The 24949-nt window shown below is 45.3% G+C and overlaps 1 protein-coding gene across 3 annotated transcripts in view; it reads left to right on the top strand.

Annotated features, from left to right (window-relative positions):
* The window catches only part of LOC134969657 (inactive hydroxysteroid dehydrogenase-like protein 1), a 50864-nt gene that overhangs the window by 23731 nt on the left and 2184 nt on the right, over positions 1 to 24949 (top strand). Inside the window, exons 1-4 of one of the 3 annotated variants that reach the window (XM_063945744.1) lie at positions 12901 to 13018; positions 14365 to 14597; positions 22959 to 23395; positions 24227 to 24451. In XM_063945744.1, coding sequence (XP_063801814.1) covers positions 14378 to 14597; positions 22959 to 23395; positions 24227 to 24451 — 882 coding nt within the window. In that variant the 5' untranslated portion in view covers positions 12901 to 13018; positions 14365 to 14377. Of the gene's footprint in view, positions 1 to 12900; positions 13019 to 14364; positions 14598 to 22958; positions 23396 to 24226; positions 24452 to 24949 lie in introns of those variants that run through there. The other 2 variants (XM_063945745.1, XM_063945743.1) reach the window with 2 other exon arrangements.

Below are 24949 nucleotides of genomic sequence, written 5' to 3'. Positions count from 1 at the left end.
ATAATGGGGGTGATTCATAGAACCTCGCTCATCACTAGTGATTCAGGTGGTCATTCCGAGTTGTTGGCTCGCTAGCTGCTTTTAGCAGCATTACACACGCTAGGCCGCCGCCCTCTGGGAGTGTATCTTAGCATAGCAGAATAGCGAACGAAAGATTAGCAGAATTGCTAATAAATAATTATTTGCAGTTTCTGAGTAGCTCCAGACCTACTCACAGATTGCGATCAGCTCAGTCCGTTTAGTTCCTGGTTTGACGTCACAAACACGCCCTGCGTTCGGCCAGCCACTCCCCCGTTTCTGCAGCCACTCCCGCGTTTTTCCCTGGCACGCCTGCTGAAAACGCTCAGTTACCACCCAGAAACGTCCCTTTCCTGTCAATCATTTACCGATCAGCAGAGCGACTGAAAAGCGCCGCAGAATCCACAGCAAATCTGCTAAGTTTTTAGTTAAATAACTAAGCGCATGCGCCCTGCGTGCCTTGCGCATGCGCAATTTGCAACAAATCGCAGTATAGCGAAAATCGGCAACGAGCGAACAACTCGGAATGACCCCCTCAGAGTTGATCGTACCTGTGCTAAATTTTGCGCAGCTACAATCAGGCACATTGACATGTGGGGGGACACCCAGCACAGGGCTAGCCCGCCCCGCATATCAGGTCCTGCCCCGTCGCAGAAGTACAAAAGCATTGCACAGCGGTGATGCTTTTGTACTTCAGGAGCAGCTTGCCGGGAGTTACTCGTCGATGCCCGGATTGTGGCGGCTGCGTGTGGCGTCACGCAGCTGCCGCGGCCCACCCCCGGCACGGTCCGGCCCCTCCCGCCCAGCGACCGCCTCTGCCTGTCAATCAGGCAGAGGCGATCGCCAGATAAAGACAGCCGTCGGTTGTCTGGCATGCGCCGGCGCACTGCGGTGCTGGCGCATCCGCAGTTCAGGCCTGATCGCTGCTGTGCGTGTTCGATCAGGTCTGAATTAGCCCCAATGTGTGGGCCATCACTATGTAAAAATAGAAAGGGGGTCGTGTAACATGTCAAACAACATCAGAATTTGCTGAAAAGTTTATTGCTGCAAACAGATTTGAAATAGCAGTTATGGCTCAAAAGTTACAACACTTTTTTTGTTGTTGCAGGTAACTGAAGATGAATTCAAATTCAAATTCCATTTGAAAACGAACGCTCCAAAAAGGGTTGTGTGGCCTCACTGCGAGGGGCGTGGCATTGCAGGAAAAGACTACCGTACACCCCAGTTTTGTAACCTGCATTATTATTTGCACCCCTTACCTATAACAGGAAATACAATATAATATATATATATATATAATCAATGTCATGACAATTTTCCAATTGACACAAAGATTTGAATGGACACATCAAGATAAGGTTATATGGAAATATTAAGCCATCTCTGTTATTTTGAGTGCGAACACTTTATTTATTTTTATGTATAGACATCTGATTATGAATCATTCAGTTCAAGTTAATTTCTAGTATACCGGTAAATGTATATCTTGATATGTCGATTCAAATCTTTGGGGTAAATTTACTAAGATTCGTATTTTCCCGTTTGAGGTCAAAGTTCAATCACGAATGACATCGAAAGTGTAAATATGCAACTTTTTGAATTGATTACGACTAATTTACTAAGCTGCCGTATTCTGCATTTTCGGTTTTTCCGATGTCGATGTCATTCGTTTTTTTAGGCAGTGTTTTACGTGAGTGACTTGTAAAACACTGCCGACTTTAATACAATGAATCTCGGCCGGATCTGAGAGATGCATGCAGGGCTTCATTGTGCACCTTGTAAAAAAAAAAAAAAAAAAATGTTTAAACTTAAAAAAAAAATTGCGTGGGGTCCCCCCTCCTAAACCAAACCAGCCTCGGGCTCTTTGAGCCGGCCCTGGTTGCAAAAATATGGGAAAAAAATTGACAGGGGTTCCCCCATATTTAAGCAACCAGCACCGGGCTCTGCGCCTGGTCCTGGTTCCAAAAATACGGGGGACAAAAAGCGTAGGGGTCCCCCGTATTTTTGAAACCAGCACCGGGCTCCACTAGCTGGACAGATAATGCCACAGCCGGGGGTCACCTTTATACAGTGCCTTGCGGGCGTGGCATCAAATATCCAACTAGTCACCCCTGGCCGGGATACCCTGGGGGAGTGGGGACCCCTTCAATCAAGGGGTCCCCCCCCCAGCCACCCAAGGGCCAGGGGTGAAGCCCGAGGCTGTCCCCCCCATCCAATGGGCTGCGGATGGGAGGCTGATAGCCTTTGTTGAAAGTAATGAATATTGTTTTTAGTAGCAGTACTACAAGTCCCAGCAAGCCTCCCCCGCAAGCTGGTACTTGGAGAACCACAAGTACCAGCATGCGGCGGAAAACTGGGCCCGCTGGTACCTGTAGTACTACTACTAAAAAAATACCCCAATAAAGACATTACACACACCTTGAAAGTATAACTTTAATGCATACATACAAACCACCATATACACATACTTACCTTATGTTCACACGAGGGTCGGTCCTCTTCTCCAGTAGAATCCATGGTGTACCTGTTGAAAAATCCTACTCACCAAATCCAGTGTAGAGGGCTCCTCGGATAATCCATTTGTAATCCACGTACTATGCGCTCCATTGTAACCAATGGTGGGAACTTTGTTGTCAGCGGTTGACCGAAAGTGACCTCACCGCTGACCACAAAGTTCCCACCATTGGTTACAATGGAGCGCATAGGCGCTACATTGTAACACTGCCGTGTGCCGCCTGTCATACAGTACAGGAGCACACAGCCGATCAGGAGGGTGCCACAACGTGGCGCTCCCTGATTGGCTGAAGAAACCCACTTAGACATCAGTCAGAGGGGGTTTCTGGCATTCGGGGAAAGGGGTCCCATGTGAAAACATGGGTCCCCTTTCAGTTCGTGGTCGGGTATCCCGTTTTTTTATTTTTACAAGTACGTGGATTACAAATGGATTATCTGAGGAGCCCTCTACACTGGATTTGGTGAGTAGGATTTTTTCAACAGGTACACCATGGATTCTACTGGAGAAGAGGACCAACCTGCGTGGGAACATAAGGTAAGTATGTGTATATGGTGGTGTGTATGTATGCATTAAAGTTATACTTTCAAGGTGTGTGTGTAATGTCTTTATTGGGGTATTTTTTTAGTAGTAGTACTACAGGTACCAGCGGGCCCGGTTTTCCGCCGCATGCTGGTACTTGTGGTTCTCCAAGTACCAGCTTGCGGGGGAGGCTTGCTGGGACTTGTAGTACTGCTACTAAAAACAATATTCATTACTTTCAACAAAGGCTATCAGCCCCCCATCCGCAGCCCATTGGATGGGGGGGACAGCCTCGGGCTTCACCCCTGGCCCTTGGGTGGCTGGGGGGGGACCCCTTGATTGAAGGGGTCCCCACTCCCCCAGGGTACCCCGGCCAGGGGTGACTAGTTGGATATTTGATGCCACGCCCGCAAGGCACTGTATAAAAGTGACCCCCGGCTGTGGCATTATCTGTCCAGCTAGTGGAGCCCGGTGCTGGTTTCAAAAATACGGGGGACCCCTACGCTTTTTGTCCCCCGTATTTTTGGAACCAGGACCAGGCGCAGAGCCCGGTGCTGGTTGCTTAAATATGGGGGAACCCCTGTCAATTTTTTCCCCAGATTTTTGCAACCAGGGCCGGCTCAAAGAGCCCGAGGCTGGTTTGGTTTAGGAGGGGGGACCCCACGCATTTTTTTTTGGAAAAATTATAACATTTCCCACCCCTTCCCACTGAAAAACATGCACGGATCTCATGGATCCGTGCATGCCTATACAAACACGGGATAAAAAAGCAGGTCTGGTTTTTTTTTTGCACTTTTTCACGATTTGTATTTCATCACGGCAGTGTTTGGCTATTGTCGGCAGTGTTTGTGTTTTGCACTTTTTAGTAAATGACCGATTTCTACTAAATTGCAGGCGTATTTGACCGATGGTGTATTGATTCGTGATTTTTTCCTAGGACTTCCAAAATATTACGAATGCCCTCATCACTGCCGTGATTTTTGCTTAGTAAATTACCGAGATGACACTTTGAAGAAAAAACGGCATCTCGGTCAAAATCGGGACCTTAGTAAATATACCCCTTTGTGTCAATTGGAAAATTGTCATGACATTGATTATAATTATATTGTATTTCCTGCTATAGGTAAATATTTATTTACAACCTATTGTTTGTGAATAACATTTTCCACTATGTACAACTGAAGTTGAATGTACTGGTATGTATTATCAAAATTTACGTTGCAAATTCCTCTCCTCTCTATTGAAGCTTGTATACACGATTCAGAGAATATTAATCCCCGTTAAGAGAAATAATTCCTTGGGTTTATATATATCTTGATTAATATAAATTCCCTAAGAAATATTGATCTATATCCACCCTATTTACTTAAAGTCTTAAATATGATATAGTCGTTTTGAAGCTCTAAATGTGATATAGACTATAACCTTGTAAGAAATGTCCACTTGAACAATGATAGACAATTTGGAACATTTTGGGCTATTGGGGGTAATTCCAAGTTGATTGCAGCAGTAATTTTGTTAGCAGTTGGGCAAAACCATGTGCACTGCAGGGGGGCCTGATATAACATGTGCAGAGAGAGTTAGATTTGGGTGTGGTGTGTTCAATCTGCAATCTAGTTTGAAGTGTAAAAATTAAGCAGCCAGTATTTGCCCTGCACAGAAACAAAATAACCCACCCAAATCTAACTCCTTCTGCACATGTTATATCTGCCTCCCCTGCAGTGCACATGGTTTTGCCCAACTGCTAACAAAATTCCTGCTGCGATCAACTCAGAATTACCCCCATTGTGTCATATCCCTTCTTACATATATTTACATTTGTTGATATATGTTCTTCCAGCGATTCCTTTGTGGGACTCGGTTAATCACTTAGAAAGATCCACTAACTGTATCAGTAGGTATATGTTTATGAAAATATTCTATTATACCCACCATCTGAATATTAGATATTTATTTTTTATCTATTATATAGATACTAGACCCCTGAAGAAGTCCTATGGACGAAACGCGTTGAGTTTTTATCTACAGGTCTTTCTGATCTCAGTGAGAGATTGAATCAAAAGCAATTATTGTACACAATTCTGTATTATCAGTATCAGTAAAATCTTTTATATGTCAATCTGCTGTTCATTTTATGAATACATTTTTATAGTGATATAGTGAATAATAGTGATGCTATTTCTTCGTCAATCACAACAATATAATCTCACGCCGTTCATTCTTAAAACTAGATGAAAGGTCACCACTGAGTTTTTTGTATACTGTAAAGTCTGATAATTGCTATCCTTTGCCCATTTTAATTTTAATATTGATGTAGCAGTTGTTGTGACGCCTTAATTCATTTGCATAAAGGTGACATTCTGATGGAATCTATGCAATAATGGAACAGCACTTTAAATAGTATTTCAAAGTATGTTTTATGCGTGTGGCAATATGTTCTATTTAATACTATATGTATGTGTCTAATACTGTGTATGATTGATGATTTCGATATGTGTTATGTGTCCTTGCTCTGACTTCTGTATATGGCAACTGGCTGCTTGGTAACAGAACGATGCTGAACACTCACGTGGTGTGCGGCGCATACCCAATGACGTCATCACAAGGCGCTGAGATGCGATTACATCATCAGTAGACGCCGGGACTGGGACGCCGCGAACGTGGTTCAGTTGTGTCTATGTTGTCTTCGTGCTAAGGACCTGGACGTGACAAAACGAGTGGGCAGGAGACAACTTCCGCTCTTACAGCTCCTAAATGTTTTCTTTGTTCTCCGATCGTTTGGGGTATTATTTTTTTTCTATGCAGCATTGGACCCTCGCGGGCTCGCTTCACTCGCCACGCATCGGGCTCGGTGTCTCGCTTCGCTCGCCTCACTTTTCTATTCCAAATAGATTGTGACATGGACCAAGGGGGTTATGGGAAAGGTCCTCTGCACGAAGAGTATCTAGATTCTAGACGCTACCGACGTGGTTCTGCACATGGTGGTGGTGATGGTAACAGTTTGGATAAAGAACTGAAACGTTGGTGAAATAAAGTTTATGCTGATTATTCATATCGATGTGCCCTGAGTGCCGCACCCTGGGAGGATCTGTGAGTACTATATGTGCTGGCACTGGGGCAAGTTATACTGACATTGTGAGTGCCGGACCTGTGGATATGTGTATGTATATATATATATAGAAAAAAGGGGGAGATTATTGCGCCACTTGTGTACAACCCCAGTAATCTACTAGCCACGTGTAGTCGAAATAAATAACACTCCCTATGGGTTAATACAGGGCGTCAGCTGTCCCCCAAAACACAGGGATGGTGGTTCCCTGTAGCAACGGATTAATAACACACACGGGGGGGGGGGGGGGGGGGATATAGCGACCAATGGTGTCTTAAAATAATTCAATAAAAGTGGATCTAGAAGATATATAAAAATATATGTAATATATCTATAAAATAATGAATAACCAGATCGAGTGGATCTATAAAAAGTTAATTTATTAATACATTAAAACAGACAATGATTAAACAGCTAGACTTAAATTTGAGCAGCAAAACTCCTTAAAAAATGGGATAAAAACAATAGACACAATGCAATATAATAACAGTTAAAATGTATGTTAAAATATGTAAAACAATTTTAACTTAACTTGGTATGAGGTCACTGCCAGGTAGCCCAACGCGTTTCATCATTCAGACTTCATCAAGGGGTCTGAATGACGAAACGCGTTGGGCTACCTGGCAGTGACCTCATACCAAGTTAAGTTAAAATTGTTTTACATATTTTAACATACATTTTAACTGTTATTATATTGCATTGTGTCTATTGTTTTTATCCCATTTTTTAAGGAGTCTTGCTGCTCAAATTTTAGTCTAGCTGTTTAATCATTGTCTGTTTTAATGTATTAATAAATTAACTTTTTATAGATCCACTCGATCTGGTTATTCATTATTTTATAGATATATTACATATATTTTTATATATCTTCTAGATCCACTTTTATTGAATTATTTTAAGACACCATTGGTCGCTATATCCCCCACCCCCCCGTGTATATATATATATATATATATATATATATATATACACACACACACACAGTATATATATACACACACACACACACACACACACACACACACACACACACACACACACACAGTATATGTATATATATATATATATATATATATATTTGAGTCACATTATAATGACCACCTCCTGCATTTGACATCGGCAGTGCATCACCCATGAAGTACGTCACGTGTCGTGCGCTGGCTTGCTGGGTATATAAGGTGTGTGATAGGCCGTCTGCACACATATAACTTGTCGCATTAAGGTTAATGAAGCTGCTTAGGAGAGTGCAGGGTTTTCTGTTTGGTATATTTGAGTTTGGTGGTCACAGCCCACCGCACCCCAACCCCTGGGAATGGCGAGTGCAGTGGTTCCTCGTGTTTGTTTGTATAACATGGTTAATTTATAATTGGCCCATTTGTGACCATATCTCTCTCTCATGCACCCCTGAGCTCATTTACCTTTAACCTGGATCAGCTGCTATGTAGGTGTGTTGGTCACTGTCTCACTTTGAAAGCCAGTAGTCTGTTGGCAGGTGAGCTGTAAACCAGGTAAGCACACTTGTGTAGTTGTGTTATTTGTGTTGGTGACTGTCTTACCTTTTAAAAGCCATAAGTGTGGCAGGTAAGTTTTAAACCAGATAAGCACATTTTCCCCTATGAGACAGCAGTAGCCAGGTTTCTATAAAATCTATGTGAAAGTTTGTGATAGAGTAGGACTTGCGGTGAAATGGGGTCCCGTGGAGTGGGCCGCAAGCTTACATGCATTGTACAATTCATAAACCAAAACCCCATTATTTATTTAGATGTATATTAAAGCATTAAGGTGAATGAAGCTGCTTAGGAGAGTGCTGGGTTTTCTGTTTGTGTATATTTGAGTTCGGTGGTCACAGTCCACCGCACCCGAACCCCAGGGAATGGCGAGTGCAGTGGTTCCTCGTGTTTGTGTGTATATATATATATATATATATATATATATATATATATTTATACATATACGGTCGAGTCACATTATAATGACCACCTCCTGCATTTGATGTCGGCAGCGCGTAGCCCATGAAGTACTTCACGTGTCATGTGCTGGCTTGCTGGTGTGTGATAGGCCGTCTGCACACATATAACTTGTCGCTGTCATGGGTGAAAGGGGCGATTTACCCGAGTTGCAAATGGGATGATTATCTGCTTTTGTGCCAAGGGTGACAGTATTTCTGACACAGCGCCGTGTGTGACCTGTCCGCGTGCTGCTGTGGTGAACGCGTATCGTGACTGGACAAATGGCACCACTGCGAATAACCGACGTGGAAACTGCGGAGCACCACACGCCATTGATGTGAGGGGTGAACGTCGGTTATGAAGGTGCATGAGGGTCGACCGACACGCTATAGCGGAGCAGCTCACCGTCAAAATGAATCTGGGGGCTACCAGACGTGTGTCTAACCTGACAGTTCAGCGAACCCTGCTGCGTATGGTGCTCCAAATCGGTTACTCTGGTCTTTAGCTGGTGGTCATGTGACTGTGTATATAGAGGCTGTGTAGCACCAGGCTGCTGGGGAGAGGTGCACTGCAATAAGACACACATTTTCTATCCTCCAAACACATAACTTCCCTGGGTATATCAGCTAAATACCCCTGGTTCCTAAGTAACACACTGCTCCCATTGCCACTATATATATATGTATATATTCTATAGATATAAAAATGACCGGGCCCTGATCAGACGTGGACACAAGCAGCTGATGTTTTCTGTCTGCACATGCGTCACAATTTTGCTGGGCGTTCCCAAGAGGTTACGAGGGGGTGGCTACCCAGTTGTGGGTGTGTCCCGGTCAGCCACTGCTTGGAAAGACACAGTTGCACTGATCCAGATGGCCATGTTCCAACTGACATTCTGCGCCTCCATAGAGCTTGCGCAAAATCCGATAGTGCGTCTTTGTGCGCACAGCAGCGGATTATCACCGCAGCCAGCGGGAGTCTCAGTAGGAAGCCCAGCATTAGCATAAAGACGCAGTCACGGCGGCAGTACTGTCCACCTGTGTTTCAGGCCCGTGGTATGGCACGTCACGTCTGTGACCACAGGCTCACACAATATCAGCATGTGCGTCACAGGTTTTATAACCCTCCTTGCGTATGATGGATAGTGCAGGCGTATTCTCCTGACAGTGCTACGGATAGAATGGCCTAATGATAAATAAGTACAGCATGACTTACCCAGCAGGATAGCAATCAGCAGCGGCAGGGACAAGGTGAGTAGAGACATTCTGTAAGGAGAGTTCGGTGCGACTCCGGATTCTTCCCATCATTACAGATTGTTTTCTATTCTCGAGCTGTTTGTGGGAGGGATCTGAACTTAAGCCATGAAAGAATGTTTATGATGTATGTAATGTGGAAAATCTAGTTTCACATCACCCTGTATATCCTGGGGTGATAAGAACAAGTTTTGGATAAAGTGAACGAGGTTTAGGGGCTGGGAAAGGTCTGGCGGTACCGTATAACGAAACGTACGTGCCTATCTGGACTGTAATATGTTCTGTCTGAAATTATATTTATCTTCCCTGCGATAACAACTTAAGGGGGGGATGTATCAAACCTTCAAAAGAGAACAGGTGATGAAGCTGATTAATTGCTATGGGAAATTTTTCTTTGAGAGGACGATATGCGCCTCAGATTGTAAGGAATACCTGACACTCTTTGTTATCGGACAGAACTTTTTTCCATTCATTTCTGTTTCAATCTATTTTTATTTTTATTTTTTTGTGCAAGATGCAGTTGACCAATGTTGTCTGAGCAGGGACTAATCAATTCAACCCATGGGGGTCATTCCGAGTTGATCGCTAGCTGCATTTGTTCGCAGCGCAGCGATCAGGCTAAAAAATGGCAGTTCTGCACATGCGTATGCGGTGCAATGTGCACGCGCGACGTACGGGCACAATGAACGATGCAGTTTTGCACAGGCTCTAGCGATGCATTTCAGTCGCACTGGTGGCCGCAGAGTGATTGACATGAAGAGGGCATTTCTGGGTGGCAAATGACCGTTTTAAGGGAGTATTTGGAAAAACGCAGGCGTGCCAGAAAAAATGCAGGCGTGGCTGGGCGAACGCTGGGCGGGTTTGTGACGTCAAATCCGGAACTGAATAGTCTGAAGTGATCGCAAGCGCTGAGTAGGTTTTGAGCTACTCTGAAACTACAATACAAATTTTTTGCAGGTGCTCTGCGATAAAAATGTTCTGCTAAGCTAAAATACACTCCCAGTGGGAGACGGCATAGCGTTTGCACAGCTGCTAAAAACTGCTAGCGAGCGATCAATTCGGAATGACCACCCATGTACGAAGTGAGTGCATTGTAGCTGCACACGTGTCCAAGGCAATGCAATGGGTTGATAAGGACGCACACATTACTATTGCAGTCCGCTGCTGACGGTATTTTCCGGTGTTGCCATCTGAAAATGGTTTGATTGTGATCAGGATTTGGTCAGGATGGCTGGCCAGCGTAGTTCCATACACAGGAGGATACTGTAGTTTCCTGATCTGGTTCAACCAAGGCCGACTAGATTGTGTGAGAAGATCTTTGGGTGAACTGCTGTAGACTGTAGAAGGTATTTAAAAGGTATTTTTTCCACCAACTACGTATATTGCAGATCATTAATGTAATCTCCCCTGTGATTACCTAGAAAACAGCATTTTTGAAAACCTTACTTTCTGAACATCAGATGCTATATTTAGGAGAGTGTCCTGTATTTTAGTTGTGTCCACCAAATGTTCATATGGGCAGCACCTAACTGTTGATAGGGACCATTGTCAGCATTTCAGGATTCCAGGCTCCTATCCTGTCTCCATTTACAGATTTCTTGTACAATTACATTTCCGGAGAACTTTTCTCCATAGCACACAATGGCAGCAGTGACGTGCGGGGAGGTAAATGGCTGGGGAGGCACTGGTTTGAATCAGAGCCAGATTTACACACATATAAGAACCCGAGTGTTCATGTGGGAATTATACACAGGTGCAGCAGTATGTAGTGTACTGCTGGACATTTGGTGAGTGTTCATCAGCGATGTGTGGACAGGGGAGGCAGAGCCTCACCTGTCATAGGGGTCTAATTACTAAGCCTTGCATGTAGATAAAGTGGATGGAGGTAAAGTACCAGCCAATCAGCTCATCACTGTCAATTTTCAAACACAGCCTGTAGCATGACAGTTAGGAGCTGACTGGCTGGTACTTTATCACCGTACACTTTATCTCCATCCAAGGCTTAGCAAATAGATCCAATAGTTCAGTATACTCCAGAGTTTTGACTATATAAATGATTCGAGGAATACATATTTATAATATCTTCTTTGTATTTTTCATATAATTTTTATAGTCAAAATTCTGTGGTATACTGGACTATGGGGTTAATTCAGACCCGGATCGCTGCTGTGCGTTTTCGCACAGCAGCAATCAGGTCTGAACTGCACCAGCATCGCAGTGCGCCGGGGCATGCCAGACAGCTGACGGCTGTCTTAGCCCTGCGATCGCCTCTGCCTGATTGACAGGCAGAGGCGGGAGGGGGCTGGCCTGGTGGCGTTTGGCCATCGTTTAGGGGGCACGGTTCGGGCCACGCAGGTGTGCATGAACTGTTGGGGGTACTTGAGGACCGAGGTTGGGAACCACTGCTCTAGGGGGTAAATCAACTAAGATGGGAGTTTTATTAGAACTGGCGCTGTTGCCCAATCAGCAACCAATCAGATTCTAGCTATTATCTTCTAGAAGCAGCTAGATAAATGTTAAGTAGAATCTGATTGGCTGCTATGAGCAACATCCCCAGTTTTAAAAGATAACTACCACCTTAGTCTCCAACAGGTAAATCAGAATGTTATATCTGAACTATACTGCAGAGCTTTCCACCTTCAATCACACTTGTGTTGTTCATAGTGTGACAAACCTGCAGTGAAACCTATATTGGGATCATTCTAGGATAATTCCAAGTAGGGAAAGACTTCAACACATATCTGTAATTCCCAAGTTTTTAAAAATGGAAAGTGATGCGGTCGGCCATAACAACCAATCAGATTGCGCTTCAGCGAAGCCTTCCCTGCAGGGAATAGTGTCACGCCCATGAGTAGGGCCGGACAGAACCCTGATCGGGCCACACTACCTATCACATACAGTCCTGACTGGCCAATATAATAAAAATACTTTTTTTAATTGTGCTGTAAATATTAGGGGCTGATTCAGTTATCCATGAGGTCCTGGCGGAACCACTCTGCAGAACGTCAGTAAGCCATTGCGCCATAGTGACGCGAGCACATATAAGTAACATCCTAACATAATGCCAGGAAACTTTCACCTTGCAGCCACACTTTGCATGAGGCTCCAATGGAATGGGATGCTGAATCTTTATACACATTAAGTCCACAGAATAAGAATAGATAATGACAGTGCCCCATGTACAGAATAACAGGGTGTATTGACATTCCTATGGACATATAATTCTGGGTATAAATCTTTAATACATGAGACTGCCCACAAAGACTAGGGACTTGCTATCAGCTATGTTGTTGCCATAGCAACACTAATTTATCATATAGGCTAGTAATGTTTGGGCACTGCCACTACAGTTAGGTCCTATCAGGCATGTAAACTACAGTGCGATCCTAAACTCGCCGTCCTTACTATCCCCGAAGTTATGTTAGTTATTATTTATAAAATACTACGAATAGTGGTAGAACTGTGCTAAAATGTATTGTCCCGCCCCGCACTGTAAATATACAGCGCGCGTGTTCTACTGTGCAACCAGGACCTGAAGCCTCAGAGGAGGCGGAAGTGGGGACACATTTTGTTGTCTCTCACGTCTGTACAGCGTCTGCTTCCTGTCTCTAGAATCCAGAGACTAGGAGAAGTAAGGAGACAGTTGTTACTGCAGGTCAGGGCATGTTTCTGCTGCATTCACTGACCATAGGCTCATTCCACCTGTTTCATCTGAGTGCAGTGACCTATTTGCTGGCGCTTAGTGTTTCCCTGGGTGCCTGGTGCTCCCTGTTCTGTATTGCAGGCTCCTTATTATGTGTTTCAATGTGTTATGTCTGTAACATGGTGACTGCATGGCACAGTACCATCTGATGGGTTGGTACTTAGTGACCACAAGTGAATGACACCTGGGAAATCTGTAATTGCTTATTCTGGGCATTTATAGCTTGTATTGGTATCCTGGGGGGTGTAATTTTTGTTTTCATTAAATCATCCTTACACTTTTGTTACGTTAAAGTGAATATTGGAAGAAGAGAGGCGCAGGGGGGTACGCATGCAGGTCTGAGCTTAGATCATGCGTGTTATGGTTTATGTTGGTGTTCACTCACAAATTAGAGAAGCAACATTTACAAAACTATATATATATTAGTGTTCACTCTAGAAATTAAATGGGGCAGGGCGCCGGACTCCGGGGGCACATTTGTGCGTGGGGCGTGGCCATGCAAATTAGGGGGTGTGGCTATGGCTACGTAATTTTAGTGGGCGATGCGGCCCACAGACGCTGTTGTAGGGGCGTCCATTGCCGGCGGCGTCACTGTTGGGGGCGTGCCCAGCACCGGCACTTCCCCAAGCTCTGTCCCAATGCGTGAATGGATGCCGCGCACTGCATCTTTACATGCTGGGAGGGCAGGAAGCGGGCGGCTGTTCTAGCAGGGCACCGCAAAAGGGGCAGGGCGGGTTTTGCCTTTTAAAAAACGGGCAGGGCGCGGCGCCCTGCTAAAACAGCCTAGAGTGAACACTATATATATATCGATATATATATAGATATATAGTTTATATATATATATATATATATATATATGTAGAGATATTTATAATATTGATAATCGATTCAGCCTACACACTGGAAGATATCGATGGTCAATTTGGACAATATGAGAGTACATACATCTATATCGTCCAAATTGACTGGTGTGTATCAACGATGAGCGATGAACGATTGCAGGCACACACATCGTTCATCGCTGAGGCATCCACACTGAAAGATATGAACGATTTATCATTCATTTATGAACGATATCTTTCAAGATATCGCCCAGTGTGTAGGCCCCTATAGTGGATGGTGCTCGGTGAGCCAACGTCCTAGGTTAAAGAGGAGATCTTAAGGGGCCTACACACTCTGAACGATATCATTCATAAATGGGACTAGGTAAGCGACATTTCACGTTCAAGCTATGACCAATACTAATGGTGTGGTGTATTGAAGACACGTGGTCTAACAGCAACTTCCACTGGTTTCAGGTTGGTGGTCGCCATGGCGGCAGTGGACAGTTTCCACCTTTTATATCGTGAGGTGGCCAGATCGTGCCACAACAACGTGGAGCTTCTTGCTGTGGTGGGGGCTCTGTACACGGCTAAGAAAGGTCTCGGCATCTTGTATGAATGCTACAGTGTGTTCAGGCTGCACATTACCCCACATCTGCTCAGCAGGAGTGACCTGGTCCAGCGCTATGGAGAGTGGGCAGTTGTGACCGGTGAGTGCTGGAATAGGTGTGACATTATGGGCTCAGGTGGTGCTAACCCTGAACGGTATCTATTTTTTCTCATGGTATGTGATTACATTGAGGTGGTCATTCCAAGTTGATAGCTAGCTGCATTCGTTCGCTGTGCAGCGATGAGGCAAAAAAAGGCACTTCTGCGCATGCGTATGTGGCGCAATGCGCACGCGCGACGTACTTTCTCTATCGTCCTAGTGGATGCTGGGGTTCCTGAAAGGACCATGGGGAATAGCGGCTCCGCAGGAGACAGGGCACAAAAAGTAAAGCTTTAGGATCAGGTGGTGTGCACTGGCTCCTCCCCCTATGACCCTCCTCCAAGCTAGTTAGATTTTTGTGCCCGGCCGAGAAGGGTGCAATCTAGGTGGCTCTCCTAAAGAGCTGCTTAGGAAAGTTTAGCTTAGGTTTTTTATTTTACAGTGAGTCCTGCTGGCAACAGGATCACTGCAACGAGGGACTTAGGGGAGAAGAAGTGAACTCACCTGCGTGCAGGATGGATTGGCTTCTTGGCTACTGGACATCAGCTCCAGAGGGACGATCACAGGTACAGCCTGGATGGTCACCGGAGCCTTGCCGCCGGCCCCCTTGCAGATGCTGAAGTAAGAAGAGGTCCAGAATCGGCGGCAGAAGACTCCTCAGTCTTCTAAAGGTAGCGCACAGCACTGCAGCTGTGCGCCATTTTCCTCTCAGCACACTTCACACGGCAGTCACTGAGGGTGCAGGGCGCTGGGAGGGGGGCGCCCTGGGAGGCAAATGAATACCTATTTTGGCTAAAAATACCTCACATATAGCCTCCGGAGGCTATATGGAGATATTTAACCCCTGCCAGAATCCGTTAAGAGCGGGAGACGAGGCCGCCGAAAAAGGGGCGGGGCCTATCTCCTCAGCACACAGCGCCATTTTCCCTCACAGAAAGGCTGGAGGGAAGGCTCCCAGGCTCTCCCCTGCACTGCACTACAGAAACAGGGTTAAAACAGAGAGGGGGGGCACTAATTTGGCGATATGCTTATATATATATATTAAGATGCTATAAGGGAAAACACTTATATAAGGTTGTCCCTATATAATTATAGCGTTTTTGGTGTGTGCTGGCAAACTCTCCCTCTGTCTCTCCAAAGGGCTAGTGGGTCCTGTCCTCTATCAGAGCATTCCCTGTGTGTGTGCTGTGTGTCGGTACGTGTGTGTCGACAGGTAGGAGGACGATGTTGGTGAGGAGGCGGAGCAATTGCCTGTAATGGTGATGTCACTCTCTAGGGAGTCGACACCGGAATGGATGGCTTATTTAGGAAATTACGTGATAATGTCAACACGCTGCAAAGTCGGTTGACGACATGAGACGGCCGACAAACAATTAGTACGGTCCAGACGTCTCAAAAACACCGTCAAGGGTTTTAAAACGCCCGTTTACTTTAGTCGGTCAACACAGACACAGACAGGGACACTGAATCCAGTGTCGACGGTGAATAAACAAACGTATTCCTTATTAGGGCCACACGTTAAAGGCAATGAAGGAGGTGTTACGTATTTCTGATACTACAAGTACCACAAAAGAGGGTATTATGTGGGATGTGAAAAAACTACCATAGTTTTTCCTGAATCAGATAAATTAAATAAAGTGTGTGATGATGCGTGGGTTCCCCCCGATAGAAAATTATGGGCGGTATACCCTTTCCCGCCAGAAGTTAGGGCGCGTTGGGAAACACCCCTTAAGGTGGATAAGGCGCTCACACGCTTATCAAAACAAGTGGCGGTACCGTCTATAGATAGGGCCGTCCTCAAGGACCAGCTGACAAGGCTGGAAAATATAATAAAAAGTATATACACACATACTGGTGTTATACTGCGGCCAGCGATCGCCTCAGCCTGGATGTGCAGAGCTAGGGTGGCTTGGTCGGATTCCCTGACTAAAAATATTGATACCCTTGACAGGGACAGTATTTTATTGACTATAGAGCATTTCTATATATGCGAGATGCACAGAGGGATATTTGCACTCTGGCATCATGAATAAACGCGATGTCCATAACTGCCAGAAGATGTTATGGACACGACAGTGGTCAGGTGATGCAGATTCCAAACGGCACAGTATGGCCGTATAAAGGAAGAGGACTTGTTTGGGGTCGGTCCATCGGACCTGGTGGTCACGGCAACTGCTGGAAAATCCACCGTTTTTTACCCTAAGTCACATCTCTGCAGAAAAAGACACCGTCTTTTCAGCCTCAGTCCTCTCGTCCCTATAAGATCATATCTGCCCAGGGATAGAGGAAAGGGAAGAAGACTGCAGCAGGCAGCCCATTCCCAGGAACAGAAGCGTTCCACCGCGTCTGACAAGTTCTCAGCATGGCGCTGAGACCGTACAGGACCCCTGGATCCTACAAGTAGTATCCCGGGGGTACAGATGGGAATGTCGAGACGTTTCCCCTTTGCAGGCTCCTGAAGTCTGCTTTACCAAGTCTCCCTCCGACAAGGAGGTAGTATGGGAAAAAATTCACAAGCTGTATTCCCAGCAGGTGATAATTAAATTACCCCTCCTACTACAGAAAAGGGGTATTATTCCACACTATATTGTGGTACTGAAGCCAGAAGGCTAGGTGAGACTTATTCTAAAAAATTTTTTTTTGAACACTTACAAAGGTTCAAATTAAGATGAAGTCACTCAGAGCAGTGATAACGAACCAGGAAGAAGGGGACTATATAGTGTCCCGGGACATCAGGGATGCTTACCTCTATGTCCCAAATTTGCCCTTCTCACTAAGGGTACCTCAGGTTCGTGGTGCAGAACTGTCACTATCAGTTTCAGACGCTGCCGTTTGGATTGTCCACGGCACCCCGGGGTCTTTACCAAGGTAATGGCCGAATTGATGATTCTTCTTCGAAGAAAAGGCGTCTTAATTATCCCTTACTTGGACGATCTCCTGATAGGGGCATAGTCCAGGGAACAGTTGGAGGTCGGAGTAGCACTATCTCGGATACTGCTACAATCAGCACGGGTGGATTCTAAATATTCCAAAATCGCAGCTGATCCCGACGACACGTCTGCTGTGCCTAGGGATGATTCTGGACACAGTCCAGAAAAAGGTGTTTCTCCCGGAAGAGAAAGCCAGGGAGTTATCCGAGCAAGTCAGGAACCTCCTAAAAACAGTGCATCATTGCACAAGGGTCCTGGTAAAAATGGTGGCTTCCTACGAAGCAATTCCATTCGGCAGATTTCACGTAAGAACTTTTCAGTGGGATCTGCTGGACAAATGGTCCGGATCGCATCTTCAGATGCATCAGCGGATAACCCAATATCCAAGGACAAGGGTGTCTCTCCTGTGGTGGTTATAGAGTGCTCATCTTCTAGAGGGCCGCAGATTCGGCATTCAGGATTGGATGCTGGTAACCACGGAGCCCAGCCTGAGAGGCTGGGGAGCAGTCACACAAGGGAAAAATTTCCAGGGAGTGTGATCAAGTATGGAGACTTTTCTCCACATAAATATACTGGAGCTAAGGGTAAATTTATAATGCTCTAAGCTTAGCAAGACCTCTGCTTCAAGGTCAGCCGGTATTGATCCAGTGGGAAAAACATCACGGCAGTCGCCCACGTAAACAGACAGGGCGACACAAGAAGCAGGAGGGCAATGGCAGAAACTGCAAGGATTTTTCGCTGGGCGGAAAATCATGTGATAACACTGTCAGCAGTTTTTCATCCCGGGAATGGAAACTGGGAAGCAGACTTCCTCAGCACGACCTCCACCCGGGAGAGTGGAAACTTCATTGAGAAGTTTTTTTCCACATGATTGTAAACCGTTGGGAAATACCAAAGGTGGACATGATGGCGTCCCGTCTGAACAAAAAACGGGACAGGTATTGCGCCAGGTCAAGAGACCCTCAGGCAATAGATGTGGACGTTCTGGTAACACCGTGGGTGTACCAGTCGGTGTATGTGTTCCCTCCTCTGCTTCTCATACCTAAGGTGCTGAGAATTATAAGACGTAGAGGAGTAAGAACTATACTCATGGCTCCGGATTGGCCAAGAAGGACTTGGTACCCGGAACTTCAAGAGATGCTTACAGAGGTCTTATGGCCTCTGCCGCTAAGAAGGGACTTGCTTCAGCAAGTACCATGTCTGTTCCAAGACTTACCGCAGCTGCGTTTGTCGGCATGGCGATGGAAAGCCGGATCCTAAGGGAAAAAAGGCATTCCGGAAGAGGTCATTCCTACCCTGGTCAAAGCCAGAAAGGAGGTGACCGCACAACATTATCACCACGTGTGGCGAAAATATGTTGCGTGGTGTGAGGCCAGGAAGGCCCCACAAAGAAATTTCAACTCGGTCGTTTCCTGCATTTCCTGCAAACAGGAGTGTCTATGGGCCTCAAATTGGGGTCCATTAAGGTTCAAATTCGGCCCTGTAAATTTTCTTCCAGAAAGAATTGGCTTCAGTTCCTGAAGTCCAGAAGTTTGTCAAGGGAGTATTGCATATACAAACCCCTTTTTTGTGCCTCCAGTGGCACTGTGGGATCTCAACGTAGTTCTGGGATTCCTCAAATCACATTGGTTTAAAACCAGTCAAATATGTGGATTTGAAGCATCTCACATAAAAAGTGACCATGCTCTTGGCCCTGGCCTGGACCAGGCGAGTGTCAAATTGGTGGTTTTTTCTCAAAAAAGCCCATATCTGTTTGTCCATTCGGACAGGGCAGAGCTGCGGACTCGTCCCCAGTTCTCTCCCTAAGGTGGTGTCAGTGTTTCACCTGAACCAGCTTATTGTGGTGCCTTGCACCTACTAGGGACTTGGAGGACTCCAAGTTGCTAGAAGTTGTCAGGGCCCTGAAAATATGTTCCAGGACAGCTGGAGTCAGAAAATCTGACTCGCTGTTTATACTGTATGCACCCAACAAGTTGGGTGCGCCTGCTTCTAAGCAGTCGATTGCTCGTTGGATTTGTAACACAATTCAACTTGCACATTCTGAGGCAGGCCTGCCACAGTCTAAATCGGTTAAGGCCCATTCCACAAGGAAGGTGGGCTCATCTTGGGCGGCTGCCCGAGAGGTCTCGGCATTACAACTCTGCCGAGCAGCTACGTGGTCAGGGGAGAACACGTTTGTAAAATTCTACAAATTTGATATCCTGGCAAAAGAGGACCCTGGAGTTCTCTCATTCGGTGCTGCAGAGTCATCCGCACTCTCCCGCCCGTTTGGGAGCTTTGGTATAATCCCCATGGTCCTTTCAGGAACCCCAGCATCCACTAGGACGATAGAGAAAATAAGAATTTACTTACCGATAATTCTATTTCTCGGAGTCCGTAGTGGATGCTGGGCGCCCATCCCAAGTGCGGATTATCTGCAATACTTGTACATAGTTACAAAAATCGGGTTATTATTGTTGTGAGCCATCTTTTCAGAGGCTCCGCTGTTATCATACTGTTAACTGGGTTTAGATCACAAGTTGTACGGTGTGATTGGTGTGGCTGGTATGAGTCTTACCCGGGATTCAAAATTCCTCCCTTATTGTGTACGCTCGTCCGGGCACAGTACCTAACTGGCTTGGAGGAGGGTCATAGGGGGAGGAGCCAGTGCACACCACCTGATCCTAAAGCTTTACTTTTTGTGCCCTGTCTCCTGCGGAGCCGCTATTCCCCATGGTCCTTTCAGGAACCCCAGCATCCACTACGGACTCCGAGAAATAGAATTATCGGTAAGTAAATTCTTATTATTACAACGAACGATGTAGTTTCACACAGGGTCTAGCGAAGCTTTTCAGTCGCACTGCTGGCCGCAGAGTGATTGACAGGAAGTGGGCGTTTCTGGGTGTCAACTGACCGTTTTCAGGGAGCGTTCGGAAAAACGCAGGCATGCCAGAAAAAACACAGGCGTGGCAGAAAAAATGCAGGCGTGGCTGGGCGAATGCAGGGCGTGTTTGTGACGTCAAAACAGGAACTAAACAGTCTGAAGTGATCGCAAGCGCTGAGTAGGTTTTGAGCTACTCTAAAGCCGTACCAAAAAAAATTGTTGCCGCTCTGCGATCCTTTCGTTCGCATTTCTGCTAAGCTAAAATACACTCCCAGTGGGAGGAGGCATAGCATTTGCACGGCTGCTAAAAACTACTAGCGAGCGATCAACTCGTAATGACCACCCTAATGCTACCTTATGGCCATAAATATGTGTGTCGTACAAAGGATTTTAATTGAAAAGCATTTTTAGAATTATGACTTGTCCACTACTTCAAAAGAATTCTATCTCTGGGGCCGATTCAATTGTTTTTATCACAGCCGCCACTAGAAGACGCCCGACGACAGCAATTCAATTGCTCTGCCGTTCAGGCGCCCAGCGGCCACATTTTTGTGAGGAAAAAAAAAATGTGTGGAAACTCTTCACTTCGTTGCCCAGGTCTGTTTGGGCGCAGCATGATCCGTGTGCATAGGCGCCCAAACACAATTGAATTGTCACATTTGTTTGGGCGTCTAACAGTCCCTTTTAGATTGGATTTTTAGACACCCAAAACAATTGAATCTGCCCCTCTGAATGGTAACATTGAACAATCATACAGTAGTTAAACAATGTTCCTGATTATCACAATACGTTTATTATCTGCAGTTAGGTCGTTATGTATGTGTACTAATCGTTCACGGAAATACATGTATATGAAATTGATTACATATCTGTTAAAACTGCTATAATGGGGCTGATTCAACGTTAGGAGCAAAGCAAAAAAGAGGCAGTAACCGTGCACCTGAATAACACCATGCTGCACTGCAGATGGGGCAGATGCAACATGTGCAGAGAGATTAGATTTTGGAGGAGCATGGCCAAACTCAGGTCTAAATTGCATTGTAACAATTAAGCTGCCCAGCATTTGTAGGCTCCATGCAAAAGCAGCCAGTATTTACTCTGCATGCAAATATAATAAATGTATTGAACTCCTAGCAGTGCAACATAGTTTGTTCCAGATACTATGCTACTTGCATCTTTGTTTTGCTCCAATGCAAAATTAGCCTTAATGTATCCCTTTTTTCATCTTAAATATGCGCTATTGTCCGCTAACATTTTGGAAAGTTTTCCATTTACATGCGCGTTGGCGTTTACTGCGTTTAATGAGTATATATACTCTGTGAGATAATGGTGCTAGATAAATAAACAATGAATTAATACGGACGTGTCATTGTCTCAGTTACAGATCAGGCAGGTGTAGAGAATCCACTCAGTAGTAATCAGTGACTCCTACAGTAAATAATTACTAGCATGATGGGGTAAATTTACTAAGATGGAAGTTCTATTTAAGGTATTATCTTCTAGAGCAGTGGTCAGGGAACAGGGGTAAATTACCCCAAATGGGGTAAAAATTAAATTCCTGGGTGTAATGGACGGTTGCACTGCCGAGACACAGCCCTGTCCAGCACCGGCCGGATCGTGATGTGATGTGCTGACGTCACACCGCACTCCCTCACGCCAGCCCGTCCTGCGCTGTCCTGTCCTCCTGCCCACGGCCCGCCAACCCACACACAGAACTCGAAGTGTTCTGTGGCTGACCGCTGACAGAGTTCCGCAGGATCAGACAGTGGCTCACATAACAGTGGCAAATTCCCACTGACATTACTGAGGTGAGGATGTGACCATCTGTTCCCTTCCCCCCTCATCCACCTTTCTCACATTCATTCTGGTGTTTTGGGGAGAAAGTGTTAATTAACCCATTAAATGGCAAAAAATAATTGGTGAAAACAATAAATAAATAAATTATATAATATACAGTATCTCAGAAATGCCATATAAACAGTGATAACCAGTATATATGCACATTAATATATGATTTCCTTCCTTTCAAATCAAGGGGGTAACGTCGGCGTATCTAAATATATTTTGGGGTAAAAAAGTTCCCTGACCCCTGTTCTAGAAAGTGCTAAATAAATTAGATGTGGAATTTGATTGGTTGCTATGGGCAACATCCCATCTTAAATAGAACTCCCATCTTAGTAAATTTACCCAGCTGTGTCTGCAATGTCACATGCATCCAGCTACAAAATGTCTGCTTCCACTGTATATAATTGTGGGTTTCTCTTTCAATAGTCTGATAATTACGCTGAAGGAGCCTGAAGTGGGGTAGTTTATACAGTCATACATAAACACTGGCACTCTAGTCACAGCAGCACAGTAGTATATCAGCAGTAGCTTGGCAGTATCACCTCATAGCAGCTGACACGTTTTGGTCTTTCCTCTATCACAGAACCCAGGAATTTAGCAGGTGTGAGGTAGGGGTAGAGTCACCACCTGAATCCCAGGAGGTCATGCTCTGCCTCACACGTGGCTGTCTGTTATTCTGTCAGAGTCCCATTAGACCATGTTATTATTCTATATTGTGCCTCAGGTGCTACAGACAGCATCGGCAGAGCCTACGCAGAAGAGCTGGCAAACTGTGGTGTGAATATCCTACTGATCTGCAGGGACGGAGAGCAGCTGCGCAGCCTGTCAGAGGCCATAGCTGAGGCCTATGGCGTCACCACCAGCTTTATACAAGCAGATTTCCGCGTGGGACGTGCCACATATCCTGCCATTAAAGAGGTTTTGAAAGATGTGGATGTGGGCATTTTAGTGAACAATGCCGGAGTGTTCTGTGAGGATCCGCAGTGTTTCAGTGAGGTTCCTGAGGAGAAGGCATGGGAGATCATCAATAACAACATTGCTGCAGCTGTAATGATGGCGCATATAGTGATTCCTGGGATGGTGCAGAGGAAGAGAGGAGCCATTGTCAATGTGACACCCGGTTTTGACTCCAGATATAACTCACAAAGTGCTGCCTCTAAGGTATTGTATTATCTATATTGGCCTTACACCTAGGCCATGGTTTTAAGTTTGGTTTAAAAACAAGTGGACCGTTGTGCAACTTACAGCAATGGTATACAGGTCTACATTATTGTCTTTTCATTGGCTCTCTGCTGTTTTTGTGGGTTGGACCAATATTCATGACAATGCAAAATGCCAAGGGGATGATTTATCAAAGCTTGGAGAAACATGAAGTACCAACCAATCAGCTTCTGTCATTTTTCAAGCACAGCCTGTGACATGGTAGTTAGATACTGATATCTCTCTCAAAGCTTTGATACATCCCCCCCCCCCCTTCCCACAAGTCTCAGAAAACCAGCAACATCACTGTGACAGGAACTGAGAAGACCACTAGCAACCATTCTAGGGCATTATTTCCTCTGTAATGCATAGATTCTAGTCAATTTACAAGCTACATTATGATAAATATTGGTTAAGTCTATAAAATGGCTGCCTCCATTGTGTGTCAGCTGCTAGGCTGCATTACCATGATTATTGGTTGAGCTTATAAAATCGCTGCCTCCATTGTGTGTCAGCTGCTATGCTGCATTACCATGATTATTGGTTGAGCCTATAAAATGGCTGCCTCCATTGTATCAGCTGCTAGGCTGCATTACCATGATTATTGGTTGAGCCTATAAAATGGCTGCCTCCATTCTGTGTCAGCTGCTAGGCTGCATTACATTGAATATTGGTTGGGCCTAAAAAATGGCTGCCTCCAATGTGTGTTAGCTGAAGGTGCACTTTAAGTACTTGATGTTGTGTCTACTCTTTCTAAACAGTGTTCTCTATGTTGTAATCTGCTTTATTCAGTCTTATCTAGACACCTTCAGCAGACACCTGAAGTCTGAGGTTGCGTCCAGTGGGATATTTGTGCAGTCATTAACCCCACTGTGTGTCAGGAGTAAACATACATCTTATTGGACGTTACGTTATCTGCCAGCATTGGTCCCTTCACCTGAAGTTTATGCCCGACATGCTGTCAGGACACTGGGGCATTGCAACAGGACCACAGGCTACTGGGCTCACTCTTTGCAGGTAATGAGGTATAGATAATATACTAGTGTGTGTGCGTGCGTGCGTGCGTTACAGGTGACATACAATGAGTTAGTGCTAGCAGCCATTACCCACACGCTGGCAAGGTGTCAGTCTCAGACTGAGCTGATAATGTTTGATCAGGATTTCTGGTCATGTTGAACCCATAAAAGAAGCAATTTAGAAACAGTGTGATTATAAATTACTAAACTAGGCCATTCATATTACTGAGCGGGCAGCAAAACCGTCTCACCTAAGTTATTGTCACACAAGTGGCGTGCATCCAGTATACTCTACATATATGATAATAGAAGGTTGTACATCTGTGGTTCAGTCTGAGAGATATACAGCTGCCTGTGGTAGTCACGGTTTCCTGTGCTTGCTCTGAGAATCTACATGATGCAGCCTATGTTTTGTCCTATTAAACCTGCATCCCCTGCCCCCCCCCCCCCCCCCCCCCGCATTACCCAATGCATCATCAGCCACCACATCCTTAAATAA

Source organism: Pseudophryne corroboree, chromosome 11 (genome assembly GCF_028390025.1).
Source record: "Pseudophryne corroboree isolate aPseCor3 chromosome 11, aPseCor3.hap2, whole genome shotgun sequence".
Classification (NCBI taxonomy): Eukaryota; Metazoa; Chordata; class Amphibia; order Anura; family Myobatrachidae; genus Pseudophryne; species Pseudophryne corroboree.
The sequence above is the reverse complement of the archived record's forward strand: the minus strand, read 5'-3'. Positions and strand labels throughout refer to the sequence as shown.